A 23,226-nucleotide genomic window follows, 5' to 3' on the forward strand; every position below is an offset into this window, starting at 1 on the left:
ACTTGCTATGCACATATACATATTTTTGTTTGTTTGCTTGTTTTTCTTTTTTGATGTGTATATAGTGTAAGTGAGTATACATGCAAAAGGTCACATAAAGGCTGGGAGGTGCTGTCGGACATCTTCCTGTATTGTTTTATATCTTATTTTTTGAAACAGGACCTGCCACTGGGCTTGAAGGTCACTGACTGGCTAAACTCACTGTATAGGGATCTATAAAGAGCTGCTTCTTCACCCTACCCTGTACTTGGGTTACAGACACACAGCCCCACATCCCACTTTTCTATGAGTACTAGGGACTCAAACACATGTCTTCATGTGCAGTAAGCACTCTACCTAGTGACCAGCTCTCCAGCTCTGTGGTTTGTCTTTATAAAAACGTTCCTACTTGAACACATAGCCAACACAGAAAAACTACCACTTTGTAAGATCACACTTTGTAACTTAGTTATAACTGTGATGTGACTCATCTTATTTTTTTTTTAAACTGGACTTTATTTAAGACAAAAAAAAGTACCCAATCATATTACTTGATGGGATGTGAGTCAGTATTGTTTATTAATCCTACATAATTAGAATACAAAGATACGTTTTATGAAACAATATTTATCAACCATGAAGACCACACAAAGACTGTACTTCTACCAATCCAAATTCCTTACGCATTTTCCCCTGTAGCAATAAGGGCTTCTGAACCAAAAATAAAAACTGTAAATGTTCTTGAATATAATTTTAACTCTGAGAATATTATCTGTGCTCCACTTTGGCTATAGTAAACCACAAAATCTTACAAGCACTTCTGTTCAAACACATACATCTGAGATGCTCTGATATTCAGAAAATTCAAAACTACTCATTACTACATCAAGGCTTACTCCTTCCTACCTACAGGGAGAAGTAGTGGGCCATCAACCAGCCTGAACATTTAGGACACATGGAACTAACACCTGCAAGGAGAAGCACAAACTGGATTCCAACAGAGCAACTACTCAAGGATTCCACAAAATGGTAGGAATAGGTAAGAGTCTAGAAAGTACCACGTTTTACTGACTTCATTGATAGTAACAGCTGTGTACTGCTAGTGCCAACACTGAAAAATAGCTGTACACCATAATGTAAAGAAAAAAAAAACAGAGAAAGGGTAAAATAACCATGAGAGGAAGCAAAGGGTGTTGAATATCCAAAGATTTTTAAAAGTGGTAACTAAGAACCTATGTTACAAAGTTACTGATGTGAATAAACTTAGAACAAGAGAAGAGATGAAATAAGTTTAGTATTACAGTAAAATATGGAGCAGACATGAGACAAACTCAGTTATGTTTTTAATAACCCACAAAGCCCCCAAAGTTGAGCTGCAAATCAAGAGGTTACTTTGGGTGCTTGTGAGTTGACCATTAAGGTTACAATAGTAGATACAATCTCACACAAGGAAAGGCAGGACACATGTACAGGCTACGTACTGCAGCAAATACTTTATGTTCTCTTCACATAGTCCTTACTACTCTGATTAAATGTTTGTGTACTAAGAAACAAAACAAAAATATTATCAGGAAAAACCTTGCATCTATAGAAATCCACTAGTACAAACTAGGTCTGTGACTCTGTGCCTTATAATACATACAACTACACTCACTCCTGCTCACTCTCCTTCACACTCCTGCTCGTACTTAGAACTGTAGGCTGCAGGCTAACCAGAATGTAATTCACCTCTAGTGACATCAGCCAACTTCTAAAGCAGCACCTGAAACAGAAGGATAAAAAGATAGAATTTCTAAGAAGCAAAAAAAGTCTGATTGATTCAGGTAGCTTAGGACAACCTTACAATCCCAGCGCATAACAAGTCCAGAGGACCCCCCATGAAAATGAAGCCAGCTTGGTATAAATTTCAACTTGCCTAGGGATACAGAGCAAGGCTGTATCTCAGGGGTTGGGTGGAGGATTCTGACATCTAGTTCTAGAAAAGGGACATGAAAAATGATAGGTTTTGAGTTTCAAATGCTGGCATTCCTATTCATAGAATGATTTTTAAAGAGTAGCCCAGTATTTACTGGGAACAAATATAAGCAAGTAGGTTGGCTGAGTCATCTCTATTTCCTCCTTTAAGATGAGTTGTAGTTAAGAAAATGAGATACTTCCAGTAAAAGAGCAAGAAATCTGAGGCAACTGAATAAGAGACTGCTAATAAACTTTTGGCTCTACCTACTGTTCTAATAAACTGCTACGCTACCAATCATCACTGGTTAATCCTACTTAGTAATTACTAATAGAATCAACAAACTTGGTTCCAGGTTTTACATCTCTGTATAATTTTTTTAAAAGTAGTTTATAAATTCTGAATCTATTGATTTAATATAAAATGGCCCTAGGTAAAAACATCTTTACTTCAGTTTCCCAAGCTGTATAATGAAAAAATTGAACTAGATTTTTTTTTAAAGTTTTATCTCAGATTCTGCTGGAAATTTATAATTTTAAAAATTAAAATAACATTATAATAATTATAACATTAAAATTTATGATTTGTTCCTTCATAAGAGAAACATATCAAGAGCTCAATATGTAAAAAATGATTTGCCCATAATGGAAATATGTGTGATATTTTTCTACAATTTTACTATCTAAGTAATACAATGATTATTGATAAGTTAAAGGCTGATTTTATCCACTTTTACCATTTTTCTTCCCCTTTCTGACTCTTTATGCCAGTTCAAACTCATTCTTTCATCCTGAGACAGAGCTTTCCTCTTTCATTAGTTGAAGAGAACTGGAAGATGCACTTAGGATTTAGTACTGTAAAACAAGTTTGGCAGCATAAAAATGAATGTGGCCACTGAGACTCGGCCTGCTCTCTTCCTGAGAGTTACGCATGCTCAGCGTGCGAGGCCATGTCTACATGTGATTCCCTAGAGCATGCATGGCTTTCACAAGGGCCTGAGCTTAGACTGGAGGTCACATTCAGGAACTCTGAAGGACGCAATAGGATAGGAGGAATTGGGTGTGGAACTAAATTCCTCATAAGGAAGGTATGTGCATGAAAAGTGTACAGGAGAGAAGTGTTGCCCTGTATCAAGGAAATTTCTCTTTGCAGCAGATGGAGACAATTATAGAAAACCACAAAATGCAGAATTGTGGAGCTCTGTCTCAATAGATACATCTATAATACAATTCCTGCACCTCTCAGGGATCATTACTAAAGAAAAAGTAGAAAGATTGTAAGGATCAGGGAGTTTGCTAAAAAATTACGTCTCCTAGTAATGTGAGAAGCTATACCCATAAAGTCTCACCAACATGACTCCCCAAACGTGAGCTGAACAAGTTGAGCTATTGTAAGATATTCTAACCCTATATAAAGAACTGTAAGCAACTAAGGAATGTGAGAATGGAAAAAGACTTTCCCCAGGGAAGAAGGTAACAATTGATTATTGTTATTGTTCAATAACAAATGGTCAGCCCTGAATACACACACACACACACACACACACACACACACACACACAGACACACACACACACTTGTTACATTATACAGGTTTTGAAGGTTATACTTCTGTGTTTATATCAATTGCTGTAGGATGAAACCAAAATGATCGAAAAAAGGAGCCATGATTTTGAAAAGGCACTAGGATAGATGTGAGGGTTTGGAGAAGAAAGCAAAGGGGAAAAATGAGATAATTATATACTCATCTCAAAAAAACAAAAAATATTTTTATTTATTTAAATATGAAAATAGACTCAAAAGGAATTTTTTTAAAAGAAGTTGCAAAAACACTTGTTTTGAAATCCATGTATCATGAGATTTTAGCCAGCAGCCAGAAGGTAAGCAAGAGCAGAACTTCTAATTTCATAGTTCCTAAAGCAATAGGACAATTACTGTTTAGGAAAATAGGCAACAAAATGTGGACTTACTGAAAGAAGTCCTAATGCAACTACTAAGCATAACACTTACTAAAATTTGTGTTTCCATATTATGTTCTCACTGTGGTCAGAACTAAATTTTTAAAGATCATACTGAATACTGATGTAAAAATTGTAATCTTCCAAAAATAAAGTGGCAATTATAAAATAGAGAACTAGTTCTATAATAACATTTATTCATTAAAAACAAATTTTGATAGCTGAGAAATCTGCTTAGTGAGAAAATGTTTGCAGCACAAAGTATGAAAAACTGAATTAAGATCACTAGACTCCATGCAAAACTGGACCCTGTATATGACAACGACTTTCATGTAGAACTACTTTGGGAGATGAGTCATCTGTAAGAGATTATTAAAGTAGTTTACTAATCAACAGTACCTTTGAAATTATTTTTCTATGAAAAACTTCCTAGAAAATCCTAGAATTCTATTTTTCTTGTTTTATGAGTAGATGGGTATATCTGGTTTATTTTCCACTAATTTATTTATTCATTTTATATCCCCATCGCTGCCCTCCCCTCCAGGTCCCTCCCTCACACAATCCACCTCCTCGTCCCTCATGCCCCTCCCAATTTTTTGCTCAGCACTACCAAATATGGAAGTACTAGAATAATCAACTGTTAACAAAATAATTAAAAAATTCCTCAAACATGAAAATACACTTGAAAACCTTTCCATATTGTACACAGCACTCCTGTAAAATAGCATATAATTTGATCTTGCCTTGATAGCCCTAGGCTGATAAGCTATTGTTCTATGAGAAGTTAAGCAATGCCCTCTGACTGGAATGAAGGGGAAAGGACGAAAATGTACTTTTGCTCAATATCCATCAAGGGACCTGGGAACTTGTAAAATGAGAATCATTAGTTTGTAACCCTGCTCCTTCATCCACTTGGAGACAATGCACTGTCTTGTCCTATTCTGGATTACATGTGGGTCTGTCTTTCCTTCCAGGTTTCTTAGCAGAATACCACAAAGAACTAGGAAAACAAAAAGTATCAAATGTTTAAGTAAAGAGAACAGGAGTGGTAAAGGAAGACAGGGTTAGCAATCACACAATGGAAATCACAGTTGTTGTTGCTGCTGGATTCAGAACAATCTTGGGGGTGGGATGTGAGGTTATGTCTAGGTTGAAAAACTACTGCAATTAGGCACAGTATGGATGACGATCTTGAAAAATGCAATTTAAGCAAATGGGTTTTGGTCTCTGGCATTTAGATATCTGAACAAAGACAGTAAGAGGAAGTGAGATGGTTTGAAGCACATGTGATACAGAGTTACATGGAGGATAAAGGAGATACATTTCTTGAGATTTTTATTGATGACTCTAAAGCACTTTCACTGCACTACATCCACTGATCTGTGTAATTTCTTCTGCCTCAAATACACCCTACTAATTTCATGTCTAAAAGGACATTGTGAAAGGGTTATACATTGGAATTATTTATCAATAGGATATTTCCTATATTTTTATTCTATAAAAATCTTCAAATGACACAAAATTTTAAATTCACTTTGGAGAGGCAAAAATAATAACAAATATAGATATCTTAATTCATAAAAACAAACCTTTCTACTTGAGCCTTGAGTAAAAACTATGTCATCAATGGATACAACATGTGCAGCAGTATTACTAACATATATAACATTAATCAGAGCTCTTGAATTGAAGACAGAAATTCTTTTCATAGGAGGCTTGAGGCAGAGTTTTGTCCAATCCATCCACAAATTGTCAAATTAAAGATTTGCTTCTGTATTTCCACACATCTGCTGTGCACTGTAAAAATGTTTTCTTTAGTAGGAATCCTCCAGAAAAGCCTTTGTTCCTCTCTGTTGTAAGCAGTCTGAGAGTTTTCATTTACAGTTTTCATAATGTTTTTAAAAATCTCTATTTTTGTATCTAAATTAGTTAGAAAAAGACCATTATCTATGCTTGGCTTCACTGTTTTAGTTACAAAAAAATGGCAAAGAGAGAACCATGGAAAGAAATCCTGAAGACTTCAATATAGGAGATTATTCCAAGTGACCAACATATTTTTCCTCTCTTTGTAAAAGAAATTTTAAAAATTCAAGTAGGTAAAACAAAATGGACTTGCAGGTAACATCTTTATTCCATGGCAACACTGACAGTCCAGTACAGTGGAAGCAGTGAAATCATCAGAGAAATAAATGAAATTTATTCTCCTCAATGGAGAGAAAATGGCAAGTAGAGAATATGAAACTTACACAAGGAATATATTAGTGAATCTAAAGTACATTTTTCTTCAGTTTGCACAAAGGGGAAACTTAAACTTTTAAGCTTCCATTCATTTTTCTCATTAAAACAAATATGTGAATGATGTGAAGCATAGGAAACATATAATATACATCTGATCCTGTTATACTAACTATACACAGCCATGTGTATTCACAGTACAATAGGCCTGAGATGGCAAACAACCAGAAAAACAATACACGAATGCAAGTCATGGCCACCCAAGCTTTTATCTAACATAATCCAACTACATGTTATCTGGAGAAAGGACAGACATTGACACATCTTCTCCATGACTCTTTGCTGCTATTTGTTGGAAGAGAATGATCTACGGATTTGGTCTGACATTTTGTAATCACTTGTACATTCTCATTTGATGCAATTTGCTAACAGCAATATTAAGCTGGTTATATGATAATCGTAAGTCCTCCCCTAGGAGTGAGTATGCAGAAATATACTACTGTGCACATGCCATCTACTTTACTCCGATGAGTTTTGGGGGTCATCAGCTGCCCTGCAATGCTCTAATGGTTCATTTTAATTGCTAAGTTGCAGAGCAGGAGTTTGGATACATTCAAAGCTAGCCTGGGCTACATAGTGAGTTCCAGGTCAACAAAAAGGGTATGCTAATATTCTGCCTCAAAACAACCAACCTACAAAGTTCACATATGTTCTGATTTGTTAAGACCAAAAATTGTACAATGGTGGGGTATGTAAATTACTCCTCATCTTCTGGGCTTTCCTTTGATTAATTATTTGTCTAAGTTAAGAATGCTGGTTCTGGTCTTATGGAATTCCTTCCTTTTATTGCTACACTGCACACACACCACTTCAACGATGTCCATGTGAAATTTGCAATCTGGAAATGCAGAGTAACACACTTGAAACCTGTGATCCCATTATACCCTTTAAAACAAAATTACCTTCTTTTGTAACATATTCTAGTTGTGGATTTCATCTTATTGAATCTAAAAAGATATTTGTTTTCTGGTATTAATAATTGAGCACTCAGCCAGGCGGTGGTGGCACACACCTTTAATCCCAGCACTTGGGAGGCAGAGGCAGGCAGATTTCTGAGTTCAAAGCCAGCCAGGGCTATACAGAGAAACCCTGCCTTGAAAAAAACAAAAAACAAACAAACAAACAAACAAAAAAACAAAAAACAACAACAAAAAAATTGAGCACTCATCACCTGCCAGTCTTGGAAGTCATCAATAACAAGAAGCCAAGTAATGCAACCCAACAGAAAAAGGAAACCTGGTCATGAACAAGGCTCTTCTAAGGGGGAATCTTGCCAAGACGCCTCACTGAATTGTCCTTGGTGAGGTAAAGGGAAAGGAGATGATAATTACACAAAAAAGGCTCAAAGATGTCAACTGCGTTCCTATAGGTAAAAACAATTCAGTCCCATCTTACAGGAATGGCATAATATTTACCTCCAACTTCTCTCCCAATGTATCTTCCCAGGTTCTTAATCTCTCTTTATAAACTATGATCATTCTTTACATGTAAATACTAGCAACCATGGAGACGTCTGCAGCAGTGGTCTGATGTGGAGTTGCCTTTTGCAACATAGAATGGCTCAAAGCTGCTATGGCTTTTGACTTCTCATGGATGGATGGATGATATGTTTATGTATATATTTTAAATCACTTATCTCCCTCCTCTCTCGCTGTCAAGCTGTCAGTCAGTTGTCATGTTCTACTGTCAGTTAGCTTGCCTTTCTCACACTGCTAATCTGCTGGCAGCTAACATATCAGATAAACAAGGCATCTGAAACTGAATTAGGAATAGGTGCTGAGTACTGGCTAGATTTTAGGATATGAATTCTGGTTCTTCTTTAAATATATCTAGGTATGTCATAGCCAGAACACACCTAACTTCATCCAAATATTAGTGTGGTATGTGGTATGGTGTGTGTGTGTGTGTGTGTGTGTGTGTGTGTAGGAGAAAAAGAGAAGACAAGAAAGGAGAGAGAGAGAGAAGAAATCAGAGAGAGAGACGACACAAAGAGATATGTCATCAAACTTGAATCATAAATTACTGTCTACCAAAAAAATACATACAGAACTTTTCTGCCAGTTTTCAAGGGAAGTATTCCTACATCCTTTAATTGTTAAACTCAAGTCACATTTTATTTGTTTGTTTGTTTGTTTGAGACAGGTTTTCTCTGTGTAGTCCTGGCTGTCCTGGAACTTACTCTGTAGACCAGGCTGTCCTTGACCTCAGAGATCCCTCTGCCTCTGCCTCCCAAGTACCAGGATCAAAGGTGTGCGCCACCACTGCCTGGCTCAAGTCACATTTTAATCTTCAATGTACTCAAACTCTATCATCTTAATTAACTTCTGATCTTCGTAACACTCATCACTGTTCCATGGAATACTTTTCTTATTGTTATCCTCGTGACTCTAATTTCAATCTTTCACCTTTATTCACCTAACACTTATGTATATGAGAAACAATAGCAGTCAACTTTGAAAGTCAGAAGGAGGGACCACAGAAGGATTCTGAGAAACAGCAGTGTGTGCGAATGGGAAAGCCTGTGCCTAGAAACCAACAGAAGAACGGTCAACATGTGTCAAGGCCTGCTGTTAAGGAAGATGAGGACTAAGGAACCATTGTAGGAATGAGAAGAATGAATCTCACTGAGGGTCATGATTCAAGATACTGCTATACCACAGAGTTTTAGAGACCACTAGAGATCAAAGTGGACATGTCCAGTATAAACTACTATTTGAGATGTTTTGTTACTAAGGAAAAGAAAAGGTAGTAGCAGAAAGAAAAAAAGAAGGGTGTCTGTTTGTTTGTTTTTTAAGTAAGAACGGAAAACCAGAATGATTCATGAAGAGGAAAACGAAGCCAAGATAATGGCTTCCACTTACCTGTTCCAGAACTGTAAAACAAAGGCAAGGGGGAGGGGGATTCGGAGCTCAAGGTCATCCTTAGCTACAAAGTAAGTGTGAGGTCAGCCTGGGCTACATTAGCCCCATCATACCCTCTACTCACCACCACTTAATGCACAACAAATAAAATGCCAGAATTGTCCTTCAGTATATGAGCCAGAAGGATTCTATGAAAGAAGTAAACATGGAGACTTACACAAAAATAAAGTGGACTTATTCCTAATAGCAACAGGTGTGGAGAAAAAGATTGTTTGTATGTTTAAATCATCAGCTAAAAATGAGGACAGACTACTTACTATTGAAGGTTTCAAAACAAAGTCTGAAGGACATGTATTGTCATTCCATACGAAAGAAGTATGCTATGATTAAATGTATGGATTAAAAGCATTTGAAAAAGGATGGATGGGTTCTTTTTATGCAATCATTTTTTAGTCTGCTGAGTGTAGACAGAAAGAAAATACATGTTTATAGTCAGATTGAAGGGTTTGCCAACAGAAGAACATGGAGCAAATAATTACAAGATTTGAGATCATGTGTAAAACAGTTGTTCTGGTTTCATCTCTGTTTCTGTGACAAATACCATGACAAAAAGCAAATTAAGGAAGGAAAGGGTATGTTTCATTTTGTACATCGCAGTCCATCACTTAGCAAAGTTAGGGCAGGAGCTCAAGGGAGAAACCTGGAGAGACGCACCCAGGAGGAATGCTGGCTCATTCTCTGTTCCCAGGTTCATACTTACCTATTTTATTAAGAACCACCTTTCAACAGATGATGATACGCACAATGGGCCAGGTCCCCCTACATTAATTAGCAATCAACACAATCCTCCAAATATACAACCACAAGTCAATCTGATATCCGCAAATCCTCATTCGAGGCTTTCAGACAACTAACAACATATCAAATTGATGATAATGAAATCTAAGATAAAAGTAAATATAATCACTGACTACTGCCATTTAATAAGTTGGATAATGAAATAAAAAAAATGGACAGGAAAAAAGTGAAAAGCTGGCTCAATCAATAGACAGCAAACTCTAGTCAAAGAATTGTTTGAGCAGAAGTAACAAAAATCAGTAAACTTTCTTCCATATTATTATTAAACTGAACTCTTGATGGAGTATGTTTCCATGTGTTGACTGTAGCAAGGTAGTGTGCTGGAGAGAAGTCTCTATATTCACGTGGAGGAAGATGTGCCAGTTGTAAGTTAACAGGGTGACAGAGTTAATGATGAAACAATGATGAATTGACAGATCTGTTATATTCCAGGTAGTTCCCTGAGCTCTTGGAATACATAGATTACTTCAATCAATCACTATATTGTCCCTATGAGACTAGGTAAATGTAATCATAACTCCTAAAGAACCTAGGGTCAGGTTCATTCCAATGGCACTAGTTCTAAGCTAATATATGTGAGACAAGAATCAGATACATGTATATGTGGCCAAATATTTAATAGTTTCACCACTCTCAAGTGTTTATTACCTTCTATGAAATACTTTCTCTTTAGCAGTCTAGCTTATATGAAATGACCATGAGAGGGTTGAGAAGAGCAAAAGGCAGCAACAAATGTCAACAGCCCAACATTGCTAAAATCCCACCTGATAGGTAAGTTCAGAATTTTAACAAATAGCAATGTTATACTCAACCATCACTTATTTTATTAGAGTATGCTTTTCCCTCTTCTCTGATTAACATATACTACATTATATTATATAGTATTCTAACTTATTATCATCAGTTGTCATTAATATATATTAATGATACAATTGCATCTTCTGTTTTAATTTTATTTAAATTCACTAAACGCCATCTGTATAGGGAAAAGAATATAAGATTTCAACACCTGTTCTTTTTAGTAATGTAAGATATTTTGCCATTGGAACTGCTAAATATTTTTCAACATCTTTACAAAATAATACCTTTTTAAAACTGCAAGCATTAAGATGATTATTGTTTACTCAAATAATGACTTTTACAATATAAGTTTGAATAATATAAGGCAAATTACTGTTTTTAAAAAGTTCAATAACACTGGGGGCTAAAGAGTTGCTCACATGTTATCTTGGTCATAATATTCCTTAATCATTTATTTAGCAGTTTCCCACTCTTTAGCCTTCATTCTTGTTAAGCTTCATATGGTCTGTGAGTTGTATCATGGGTATTCTGAATTTTTGGGGTAATATCCACTTATTAGTAAGTACATACCATGCATATCAATTTGGGTCTCAGTTACCTTACTCAGGATATTTTCAAGTTCCATTCATTTGCCTGCAAAACTCATGATGTCATCATTCTTAAAAGCTGAATTGTATTCCACTGTGTAAATGTACCACATTGTTATTGCAATTATATGCTATATGCCTACATTAGGCAGATCTAACACTATACTAACTTTTTTCTCAGTGATAAGACCACTTGTTACTTGTGGTTTCTCCTAGCCATGCGGTTCTGGTCCATGGTGGCTTCCTGCTCCTCTTCCTCTTTCCTCTCTCTTTCCCCTCTCATCCTCTTTCCTCTCTCTACCTACCCCAACTCTTGAACCTTCAGTCCCACCTTTGCCCTCCACTGTCCAATTACAGTCTCTAGCCTTTATTGACCAGTTAAACTGGGGAGAAGGTTCATATGAGATCACCTGAATATGTGATGTACTGCTCATCAGGGGAAGGCCTCTTAAGGAAATAGAATTAACATCAAACTAAAACAATATTAGGCTAACCCACAACAGAAGGCCATCTCCAGGAGGTGCCCAAGATGTAAAATACGGTAGGTGCACAAGAATCAATGGGGGTGACTTTAACTGTAACTTGCAGCAGTGGGGATATGGAAGCTGAAGAGACCACCTCCTGTAGCCAGACAGGAACTCGTGAACAACGATAGGGATACCAAACCACCCTCAAAATTTCTGACCCAAAATTTATCCTGTCTACAAGAAATTCAGCAATGCAAAGTCTGAGGGAACAGCTAAACAATAACCAGCCCAACTTGAGACACATCCCACGGGCAAGCACCAATCCCTGGTGCTATCAATTATATTCTGTGATGCTTGCAAAAAGGAGTCTAACATGGCTGTCCTCTGAGAGGCCTGACTCACCAACTGACTCAGACAGAGGCATCTGGTGGTATGGAGCTTGGAGAGTCTTATGGAAGAATAGGAAGAAGGATTTTGGACCCCAAAAGGGAAAGGGACTCTAAGACGAAGAGCAACCTGGACCCTTGGGGCTCTCAGATACTGAACCACCAACCAGAGAACATGCAGGGGTTGGACCTAGGCCGCGCCACCATTATATAGCAGATGTGCAGCTTGGTCTTCATGGGGGTTCCGAACAACTAGAGCAGGGGCTATCCCAAAGGCTGTTGTCAATACATGAGATATGTTATTCCAGCTGTGCTACCTTGTCTGGCCTCATTGGGAGAGGATGCACCTAGCCTCACAGGAACTTCATGTGCCAGAATGGGGGGATATCCAAGGGGCCCTCACCTGCTCAGAGGAAAAGGGGAAGGGGGATGGGGAGAAGAGGAAGAAGAGATAGGGGAAGAGGAGATAGGGAAGAGGTGACTGGGAGAGGGACAGTGAGTGGGATGTAAAGTAATTAGGTAAAAAAAAATAAATTAAATATAATATAATAAAAATTTTTTAAAAGAATAATACTAAATTTGGACACAGAGCAAATATCACATAAAGAGAAATTGAAAAGCATATTGCATTCTATCTGACCATCATGCAGTAATGATGGATATCAGCAATAAAAGAAATGGCAGAAAGTACACAAATGGAAAATGAACACGTCACTACTGAATGACAGAAATAAAGAAGAAAATTAAAACCTTTTTAGAATTGGATGAAAATGAAATCACAGCATACCTGTGCATGGGACACAATGGAGGCAGTTTTAAGATGCACATTCATGCTACTAAATGCCTATGATAAAGAAACTGGCAAGATTTTATATTAATAATTTTAATATTACAATAGAAAGCTCTACAATAATAATACCTTAGGAAAGTAGAAAGGAAAAAATAATCAGACTAAAGGATAAAATGAATTAATAAGAAACAAGTTCAAAAATTAAAAAACAAACAAATATTTACCATAGTCACCTAGCGGTAGAATTAATACTGTAATGTATAGAGGCCTGCCAGGCATGTACTCCACCTCAGATGTGCTCTGTTATGTTGTTTACAGGTAGAAACAAATGCTAACCTACCAAAAGCAATTCACAGATACAATGAAATCTCCATCAAATTTATGGTACAATTTTTCACTGACAATAACATCTTAAACATTATATGCAAACAAAAATCCCAAGATTAGTAGAGCAATTTCTAATATAAACAAATGGCTAGAGGCATCACCATTCCAGATTTTAAGTTGTATTACAGAGGTATAAGTTATTTAAAACAAACAAGCAAACAACAACAAAAACCTAGCATGGTATTTGTATAAAAACAGACAATACACAGACATAAGTTCACATACCTGCATACACCTGCTTTCTTGACAAAGAAGCCAAAAATATACAGAGGATAAAAGACAGCATTTTTAACAAATGGTGCTACTCAAACTAGGTAGTGGTTACAGAAGGCTAAAAATATCATTATCTATTACCATGTACAGAACTGAACGCAAAATGAATCAGGGACCTTAGTATAAGATCAGAAAACCTGAACTTAAGAGAAGAAAAAGGGAGGAAGCAGACTAAACTCATTGGCATAGGAAAGGGCTTTCAGAAGAAGTCACTAACAGCACAGGCTCTAAGACTAACAATTAAGAAATGGAGCTCCCTGAAACTGTTTCTGTAAGCTAAAGGACACAATCATTCAAGCATGGAGGCACCCTACAGAATGGAATAAAAGTCTTTACCAACTGTACACCTGACAGTGTTAGTAGTAGAATATACAAAGAACCAATAAAAACGAAAATCAAGAAACCAAAATCCTCAATTTTAGAATGGGGTAAACAATTGACAAGAAAGTTCTCAAAAGATGAAAGACAAATGGTTGAACACTTGGTAAAATTGTTCAAAATCCTTGCTTAGCTCTCAGGGAAATGTAAAATCCTTGCTTAGCTCTCAGGGAAAGTAAAGTCAAAGTACTTTGAGGTTCCGCTTCACCTTAGCAAGAATGGCCAAGATCAATAATATAAATGTCAACATATGCTGGCAAGGAGACAGGTGAGAGAAACTTAATCCATTGTTAGTGGAAACGCACACTGGTATAACCAATATGGAAATAAGTGTGAAGGTTACTTAAAAAGCTATACCACTCTAGAAATACATGAGGAACTCTATATCTTACTTGAAGGATACTTGCTCAATTATGTTTCTTTCTGCTCTATTCATAATAGCCAGAAACTGTGAACAGCTTAAATATCCATCAACTGATGAATGAATAATGAAAGTGTGGTACTTTTTCATAATTAAGTATTATTTAGAAGTTAAGAAAAAACAAAATTATGAAATTTGAAGGTCAATAGATGGAGCCAGAAAAATAATCCTGATTGAGCTAAACCAGATTGAAAGAAACAAATATTGTATATTTTCTCTTACCTTTAGATATAATGTATGCCACAATCTGAATTACAGGAAGTTAGGTGCCTATTGAGGATCCAGGTGAGATGAGAGGATTTCCAAGGAAAGGAAAATAGAATATAGTATGGATAAAGAGATAAGGGGAAAATTAGAATACAAGGATTAAATGGGGCAGGGATTGGGAGGACAGGGTAAAGGGGTAATCTGAGAAGGGCCAACTAACCCTGCTATTCCAGGAGCCTTATGGAAGCCTACCACGTAAGAAACGACCACAATAAAATATAAACATACATGAAAGAATTTAAAAGGAGTCACCATATAAACAGGACAACAATGCCCCCAACTTATGCTATTAAGCAAAAGCCCCAATAGTGGAAATGAATTATACCTTGTTGAATTATTGGCTAAAGGGGGAGGGAGACCGCCCACCCACCCCACCACCACTCACCTCACCAAATCCTCATGCATGCACAGGAGCCAATCAATCAAACAAACAAGCATGACAAGCTGCAGATGGAGGCTTTTGGTTACCATGTACAACCTGACAGTAAGTCCTATTACTGAAAACACGCTTTACTTATACCATACAACACTAAAGACCAAAAACAAAAACAAAAGTCAAACAGTGATCTAGAAGTTTTACCCCAGCTATCATTCATGGTGCTGAAAGGTTCTCTGCATGCTACAGGAGGAGGAAAATGGAACCATCAATATAACGCAGTGACAAAGCCTGCACCTATGCCACCTCCTGCCTACAAAAGATACTGGTGCAATAGTGGCACAAATGTTGCAGCAGTCATCAACACAATTTTATTGAATTTAAGAGGTCAAGAATCTAACACTAGGAAGGTCATGGGCCCTAGACTAAAACATACCACATTATCCTATAGAAAGAACACAGCAATGACGCCCACTGATCAGTCCATCATCAGCCCTCACCACAGATTCTACTTCTTATAGTAGATGGTAATTAAAGCGACCCATAACTAAACAATGTGCAGAGAGTAAGAGGCTGCAAAGTCCTCAGTCCTAAATAGAATGTCTTTCTCTAGCCTTTCCACTCAAGACTTGGGGATGTTTGAAGAGAAAAGAGAAAAAGAACAAGAGGTGGTAGATGACTTCAAGTAAATAGTATCTTCCAGACACAACATAGTTGATATACACATGGACTCCAGAAATTGTGAATGCACACAAGTTCAAATCAGAATAGAATCCTAGCATTTACCGAGAGTGGACACAAAGTTCTACTCCTTACTAAGAAGCTATTTCTAATTGATAACCTGCTGAGAAAGAGAAAATCAGTCTTCTCCAATGCAGTGGTATTGAATATATCACCCATGCTCTATGGGCTTATATGTTTGCATGTTTTTGTTTAGTATAGACTTTTACTTATTTCAGAATGTTCCCTTAGCAAAACATCATTCACTAATAGCAGGTGAGTTGTGACAGGATTTTCCCTGTCCAATCACACTAAAATATTATGGCAGCAGGAGGCCTGTGATTGGACAGGGAAAAAGGAGGCAGAGCTAAGAGTTAGAGAGCATGTGGGGAGAAAGGGAAGGACAAGACGGAGGTAGATGTGAACCAACATGGCTTTAGCCAACCACAAGTAGTTATGATATCATAAAGGTTAGAATGTTGGGATAATTTGTCTAATCCAGGTGGGCAGCTTGTACCATTTGTAATTGGCTTGATATTATTGTGCAGGCATCATGTGTATTGAGAATTTATTGATATATAAATCTGACTGGTTACTATAAGCTTGAAGAGTTTTGATTTTACTGGGTTACTGGGCATTGTGATATCTAACTGCAAGGTTGGCAGTTCTATTTGGTTACTGGAATGTGAGACTGCCAACTACAGGGGTTTATGGCTGAGAAAGAACTAACAACTCTAGGGACAAGCGAACCAGAGCTGGAAACATAGTGATCGATCGGGTATTGTGGGGCAAGATGGAGAGTAGCCCAGTGGGCCAGCGTCAGGACTGAGGTGGCCCACTGGTGCTGGGCTTAGTGTGGGAACAACCTGGCAATTTTTTTTTTTTTAATATTTCCCACTACAGTGAGTCTCCAAACAAGGGTTGCAAAAGTATCAGTATCAGAAAACAAATAACTGTTAGTGCTTCTGCAGCACAATGTGGAAGGCTTAGGTAACCAATATGGTAACATATACTGTGAAAATGAGGAAGTCTAAGAAACTCGAATGGGAAACCAAGACCATCAAAAATTAGATTTAATGCTGATTTACTTAAAGGAGTTACTGTTAAGCATTAAAAATAGTGGACCAACACTGAAAGCAAAGCTTAAGAAATGTGCTTCACAATTACTTCCTCAACAAAACAACCAAACAAAAACGAAATAAAACAGTAAGTGCTACAATCCAAAGCCCACTGGTTTGGTAAATAACTAAGAGTAAGGAAAGAAAGAAAGAAAGAAAGAAAGAAAGAAAGAAAGAAAGAAAGAAAGAAAGAAAGAAAGAAAGAAAGAAGTATCTGCAGTAATGACTCACTGATAGGGTGGATACATGATTGTCAAAAATTTTTATAAATCTCATTATGGAGAGAATTCAATTATCTAATTAATTATACTTATGCTGAAAAGTCAAAGCTGGCGACACACTTGATTTATGATAAAATATGAAAAACAGAGTCAAACACACTGACCTGCTCACATCAGGAAATCTGATGGGAAAATAAATAACTTGACACTTGGGTCTGATAATGCTTTCCAGATCCTTAGGCCTGTGATCAGGAATCAGCTTCAGGAATTTTCCAATAGAAGTAAGAAATGATTCCATATTAAAACTGGAATTGAATACCACAACATCAGCCACCAAACTGTAAAGAGAAAAGACGATTGCAAATTCATTGTGAATTACTTGATAATCCCAAGACCTCTGCATACTACCTAGACTTTCTCCTATACTTGAGGTTTGCAAAGAGCATCTAACATATATATATATCGCAACTAACAGAAGTATTAGTTCATAGTATCCTATCATAAAAGGTTGGGTTAATGGCTTAAGTAAGACAGGCCAGAGGGAAATTGAATGAAATCACATAACACATGAAAGTAATGTCTATCTCCCCAAATGCCATAAACTTCCTACATTATCCGTACCAAGCACAGCTAGCCCAACAATGTCTCTATGTACTACAGAGGATAGAAGGTTTATGACTTCCTCACTGGCTCTGAGGAAGGTCATTGAGGCTTTTCCTATGGAATCATGATACCCTGAATACGATTTAAAGTCCATTTCATGTTTTAGCTTTTGCTTAAGAAATTTATGGTTTTGAGTTCTAGTACTACATGGGGTGATAGTAATTAATTTCACTTTTATGCTGTTTAGGACAGTCATGAATGTAGAAAAATAATTAGTGCAATAGATCTAGATACCCACACTATTAGGATTTATTATTTAAAAAGTATAAACGACCACAACTGTTGCTCTTTAGAACTAAACAAAAGAAATGCAGTATTGATGATTCAGACAATCTGTCTCTTGTCAATATTTTTTTAAATATGAAATATATTGTTAATGCAGGTTTTAGATAATATAAAAATAAAAGTAATTTTCTTAATGTCTACTACATACTGTCTGAACACCAACGGTAGCAATGGGTAGGCTAAATAAACCTCAAAGTATAACATGAAAAAATTAATTTAATAAGATTTGGTTCTTAAAAATGTCTATGATGCCTTATCTTGGTACACCTACATGTCAACTTGACACACCTAAAAAAGGGGAACGTGAATTGAAGAACTGCCTTCATCAGTCTAGGCCATGTGCATTGTTTCTGTGCCATGTTCTTGATTACTAATTGATCTTGGGAGAGTGAAGCCCACTATGGGTGGTGCCATCCCTAGGTAGGTGGGACTGGGCTGTGTAAATGGGAGCCTGTGAACAAGCCAGTGTTCCTTAGTTTCTACTTCAAGTTGGAGGTCTTTCTCTGAATTCACTGAATTGAATGATGTACTATGACTTATAAGAGGAGATAAACTGTTTCCATCCTAGGTTGCTTTTGATCATTTTATCTATCAACAGCAACTGAAGTCAATAAGAAGGGAGACATGACAAAACAGATACCTTTATTTCATCCTAAAATAAATATAACAATAAGACTGAAAGAATGCATGTCTACTAGATTATAAAAATTCATCATAACATGCAGAGCTTATAGATAAAACATGAATGCCATGTTAATCCTTAGCTTAATTTATACCATAATTACCAAGGAAGGAGGGTTTGCTATCATTAGTAGACAACAAAACAAAAACTATCAGAAGACCCATTGATTTGCCATTCCTATACAAAAAATTGACTTTGCCTGGACTTTTTTTTTTGAGCCCCTACCTTGAGAAAATTTGGGGAACACAGGCAACAGCAAGATAGATACTACAAAGGAATGAAGTGCTGACACAAAACTACGTGATAAAGGAAGCAAATACAATAATATACTAAAAGCTGAAGAACATTATATCTAGTCTGTTTGTACCATATGTCATGCATTGCAGTTGTGAGCAACGGGTCACAATATACAGTTATAGCATGTGTTCATAAGTCAGAGTTAGTGAAACTTCTGTTTAAGGTGACAGCTTATGTCAGTAATCTTTAAAATCCTTAACTGTCACACGGTCCAGAAAGAACTCTGTCAGTGCCAAGGAACACAGACTCAGCAGGAACATGGAAGAAACATTGGAAGAAGAAACCATATTTCTCAAAAATCCTGGAGTTGGACTGCTCTCTAACATTCTTATTTCGTCTCTGGACAGCTGAGACATACTTTTCTTCCTATTACAAAGCCAAATGATGATGTGGTGCAGCTATTTCTCTGCAAACTTGCCTATCAACTTATATTCTTGAAAGGAGAAATGCTGAAAAATCACACGCAAGGTTTAGGTCTCTATCCTTATGAGGAAAGAATATCTGTAAAGGAGAAAGAGGCAGAGTCTAATTTTTTTAATTTAATGTTTGCCCACAACAAACATCCAAGCCAACTACTATTATTCTAAAGTATCTAATCTATGCTGGTAAAGATTCACATTGGACTACAGAAATATACTTTTTCCACATATTTCTTTTCTGATACAAATGGGTGTAACTTCCATTAAGTTTAAGGCCACCCATAAAGGAAAAAATACTTAATTCTTCCCTCATGGTTTCTCAGGATAATAAAAACATAGTATCTGAAAGAAAATATGGTATTAATTCAATAACCACAAAAACAAGACCAATGTTTTACATATTGATAAACTACAAGGCAATTTCATTTTAATTTTTAAAAATAGATTATTTTTTTTATGTTCATCCGTGTTTTGTCTACATGTATGTCTGTGTAAGGTTGTCAGAGCCCTGGAACTGGAGTCACAGATAGGTGTGAGATGCCATGTGATGGGAATTGAATGATGGGAATTGAACCTGGGTCCTATGGAACAGCCATCAGTGCTCACAATCACTGAGCCATTTCTCAGCCTCTCATTTTCATTTGTAAAACATATTTTCCGATTGCCACTTCAAGATAAAATGAAGTATTTTAATTTTATTATGAATTTTAAGATGGGTGCTTTTTATGAGACATTTCACGGCAGCACTTCTACTCTTTTGATAGCCCTGCTCCCTCACAATTGAAGCAGCTTGTAAAAATGACTGTAGGAAAACATTTACAAACTGCTCAAAACAAAATTAGTACCATATAGCTGTTTTTCTATGTCAACTAAACTAAGAAACAGACTAGCAAGGACTGTTCAAACACATTATGAATATCTGCAGCTAGCAGCTACTAATGAAGCTACTACTAACAGCCTAAACAGGAAGTCATCATAAAGTAAACTCTTACAAACTATGATAGGATGCAGTAAAATATCACTCTCCATAATAAATGGCTTCCAGCAGAAGTGTGAGAGGGGAGGCCCTCAGCTCTATTCAAGGGGTAGGGCACTGAGAGTTAGACCATGATCCAGGGAGTATACAAATATCACAAAATAAAATGGAGGGGGGGCAGTGGGGAAGGTCAAAAGGGCAGAGGGAGTGGACAGAAAAGAACTGGGAAGTAAATGTGACAGGGCTATAAGATGTGAAATCTCCAAAGAATCAATAAAAAATATCATGTTGGGGAAAACATGTGATAAGGCGGATGAAATGTAGCTCTCCACAATAGATCACTACTAGCAGGAGCGGGCAGAGGGCGGCTCGCCTTCTGTAAGGGTCACCACCAGGAGCTTGTCCCTGTTGCAGTGACTATTTAGACAACACAAACTGAACTTGTTATTTTTTTTCCAGCTCTTTTTTGGGGGACAGGCCACAGGGTCCGGGGCACAGCTTGGAGGAATAGGTATAAAGGTAATCATGGTGCATTGTGGGAAATTCTCAAATAATCAATAAAAATATTGTTTAAAATTTTTAATAAAAGAGCAGCAGTAATATTGTAAATCTTCCATAAACACACATATTATAAAAAAAAAAAAAAACCTTTAAGCACCTATACGTGTTTTAATAGGTTCCTAAATTTATAATGATCTCCATATTTACAAATTAACCACCTGAAAAGGAAAAGATGGGGACTGGAAAAACAGCTTATCAGTAAAACGAAACTGCTTCAAAATCGTGAGGACACAAGCAGCCACAGAGCAAGCCAGGCATCTGTACCTACCTATAACCTCGGCTCCTAGGAAGGCAAACAGATAAGGAACTCTGAGACTTGCTGGTTTCAAGTAGAGCAAATTAAAGCAGAAGCCCCAGACTTATGGAGTCTCCCCATAAATATCAAAGGAAGAGGCCATAGCTTTCTCCTGGCCTGTGTATATGCACCCCACCCCGAAAAATCTGTGTTGACAAAATGGGATAAAAGATGGCAAATATTAAGTTTCCCATGATCAATACCTACCACGAGAGAATTTGGTTGTATCCATATTGAAAATCTCTCTCCTGATATTTCTTGACAGGATACACCAACTGGTTTTCATGGAAGTATAAGATCTTTTTCAGTTTTCCCAGATCAGGCCGAAGGGCAGCCAGTTCAGTCAGGTTGAGTACTGAGCTTGCAAAGAGGGTCCTAGAGAAGAGATAAAGGTTTACTTTCCAAACATGCTTTGTGGGCATGCTTTGATTCCTCTTCTCCTTCCTCTTTCCACCCCAAGAGAAATTTGTATCTCTAGAGAGACATACAAATATTTGCTATATAGTACCATGCAGAAGCAGTCTCACACAGTCCTGATTTTCTAAAAAGTAAACGTTAAGAATTATAAAAGTCTGATTGCATTGGTGTCAGCTTAGCTCAGTTTCTGAGGGACAGGAAGAAGAAGAAAAATATTGGCTGAATTTTATTGGAAAAGTCAAAAAAGGTTCTATCTGAGGATAAAAGGAACAGAGATAAGACTGGTTGGGGAACACTTTGCCACAGTTTCATTATAACTTGACTTCTTTATGCAACCAACTACTGAAATTCAGTATAAAAGCAGATGTGTACATGTGCATGCTTTGACAAAACCCTTTTTGATTCACACAGTTTACTTACTAGTGTGGTCTCTTTTCTTAGCATGTTTTTTCAATTCCTCTCTAAAGTATGATATAATCCCTAGCCTAATAAAAATATTTTTCTCTATTATTGACTCATAATGACTGGCACTAAATATGTAAAACCCTTTCTATAAATCAAATAATGATAAAAGGTTGACTGTGGAAAAAAAACTGGACATCTGTCTATCCACGTTTAAAAATAAATCAAACCACTTTGCTCTCTCTCTCTCCATTTACTAAAATGTCTACTGTGTAATAGAGGCAAGCTGAGAAGAACAGAAATGTTGATCAAGACAGCCCAGGAGGATGAAAAGTGCATCTCATGGAGTCGGACACACAGCATAAGAGGAACCAACATAAAAGGAGTATGAAGAGATTTAGATTCAAGGGCAATGGCCCCTGATGAGCTGATGATGTACCACATACATACGTATAGAGAAAAAGGGGTAACACTTGGACAGGTGAGAACATACAGATAACCCTTTTAGAGTAAGACTAAAAAGTCCAGATGCAAAACACTGAGTTTTCTTTACAATCATACTTGTAACAAAAACCACAAGTAACAACAACAACCCCATAAATAACAAAATACCCAGAAAACTTTTTATTTTGATTCAAACAACCAATTTTTTAAGTTGAAAATTACACACTGAAAGGCATCATTCAGTCAGGAGCTAAGCGTCAGATTCCAAAGCGCATCCTGACTGAGGTTCTATTGAAGCAATAAACCCTCCTAAGATATATCTTATCGTCCTTAGTGGGACATGGCAGAAGAAGGACATAAGGTGACAACAAAAGCCATAAGGACAAGGTAAGTTTTGACAGCTACTGCTTGAGTATAAGGTACATTGAGCAGTTTATCTCAGAAGGAAGATCTCACAAGGTTTTATGCTTAATATTTTTAAATCAACATCAGACCCAGAGAAAGTAGTTGGATAATGGTTCATAAATATGACATACTACACTGTATAAGCTGCATTTGTACTTATTACAGTGCTACTACTGCATTCAGCTGTTTTTAGATCACCAAAGAGCTGTAAATGGGAACTCCTATCTCTGTAAAAGAAAACCTGTATTTAAAGCGTCTACCAAACTCAAATTCACAGCTACAAC

At 36.8% G+C, this 23,226-nt stretch overlaps 1 protein-coding gene across 7 annotated transcripts in view; it reads right to left on the minus strand.

Moving 5' to 3' along the window:
- Window positions 1-23,226, minus strand: part of Gtdc1 (glycosyltransferase-like domain containing 1) — a 363,306-nt gene that overhangs the window by 170,375 nt on the left and 169,705 nt on the right. For all 7 annotated transcript variants that reach the window (XR_003952199.1, XR_003952196.1, NM_001362986.1 and 4 more), the window contains exons 4-5: window positions 21,482-21,649; window positions 17,261-17,434 (exon numbers count right to left, since the gene is read on the minus strand). Coding sequence is in view for 5 of the 7 variants with exons in the window: in NM_001362986.1 (NP_001349915.1) it covers window positions 17,261-17,434; window positions 21,482-21,649 (342 nt within the window). In the remaining 2 variants the exon portion in view is untranslated. The remainder of the gene's footprint in view (window positions 1-17,260; window positions 17,435-21,481; window positions 21,650-23,226) is intronic.

This window comes from Mus musculus, chromosome 2, assembly GCF_000001635.26.
Source record: "Mus musculus strain C57BL/6J chromosome 2, GRCm38.p6 C57BL/6J".
NCBI lineage: Eukaryota > Metazoa > Chordata > Mammalia > Rodentia > Muridae > Mus > Mus musculus.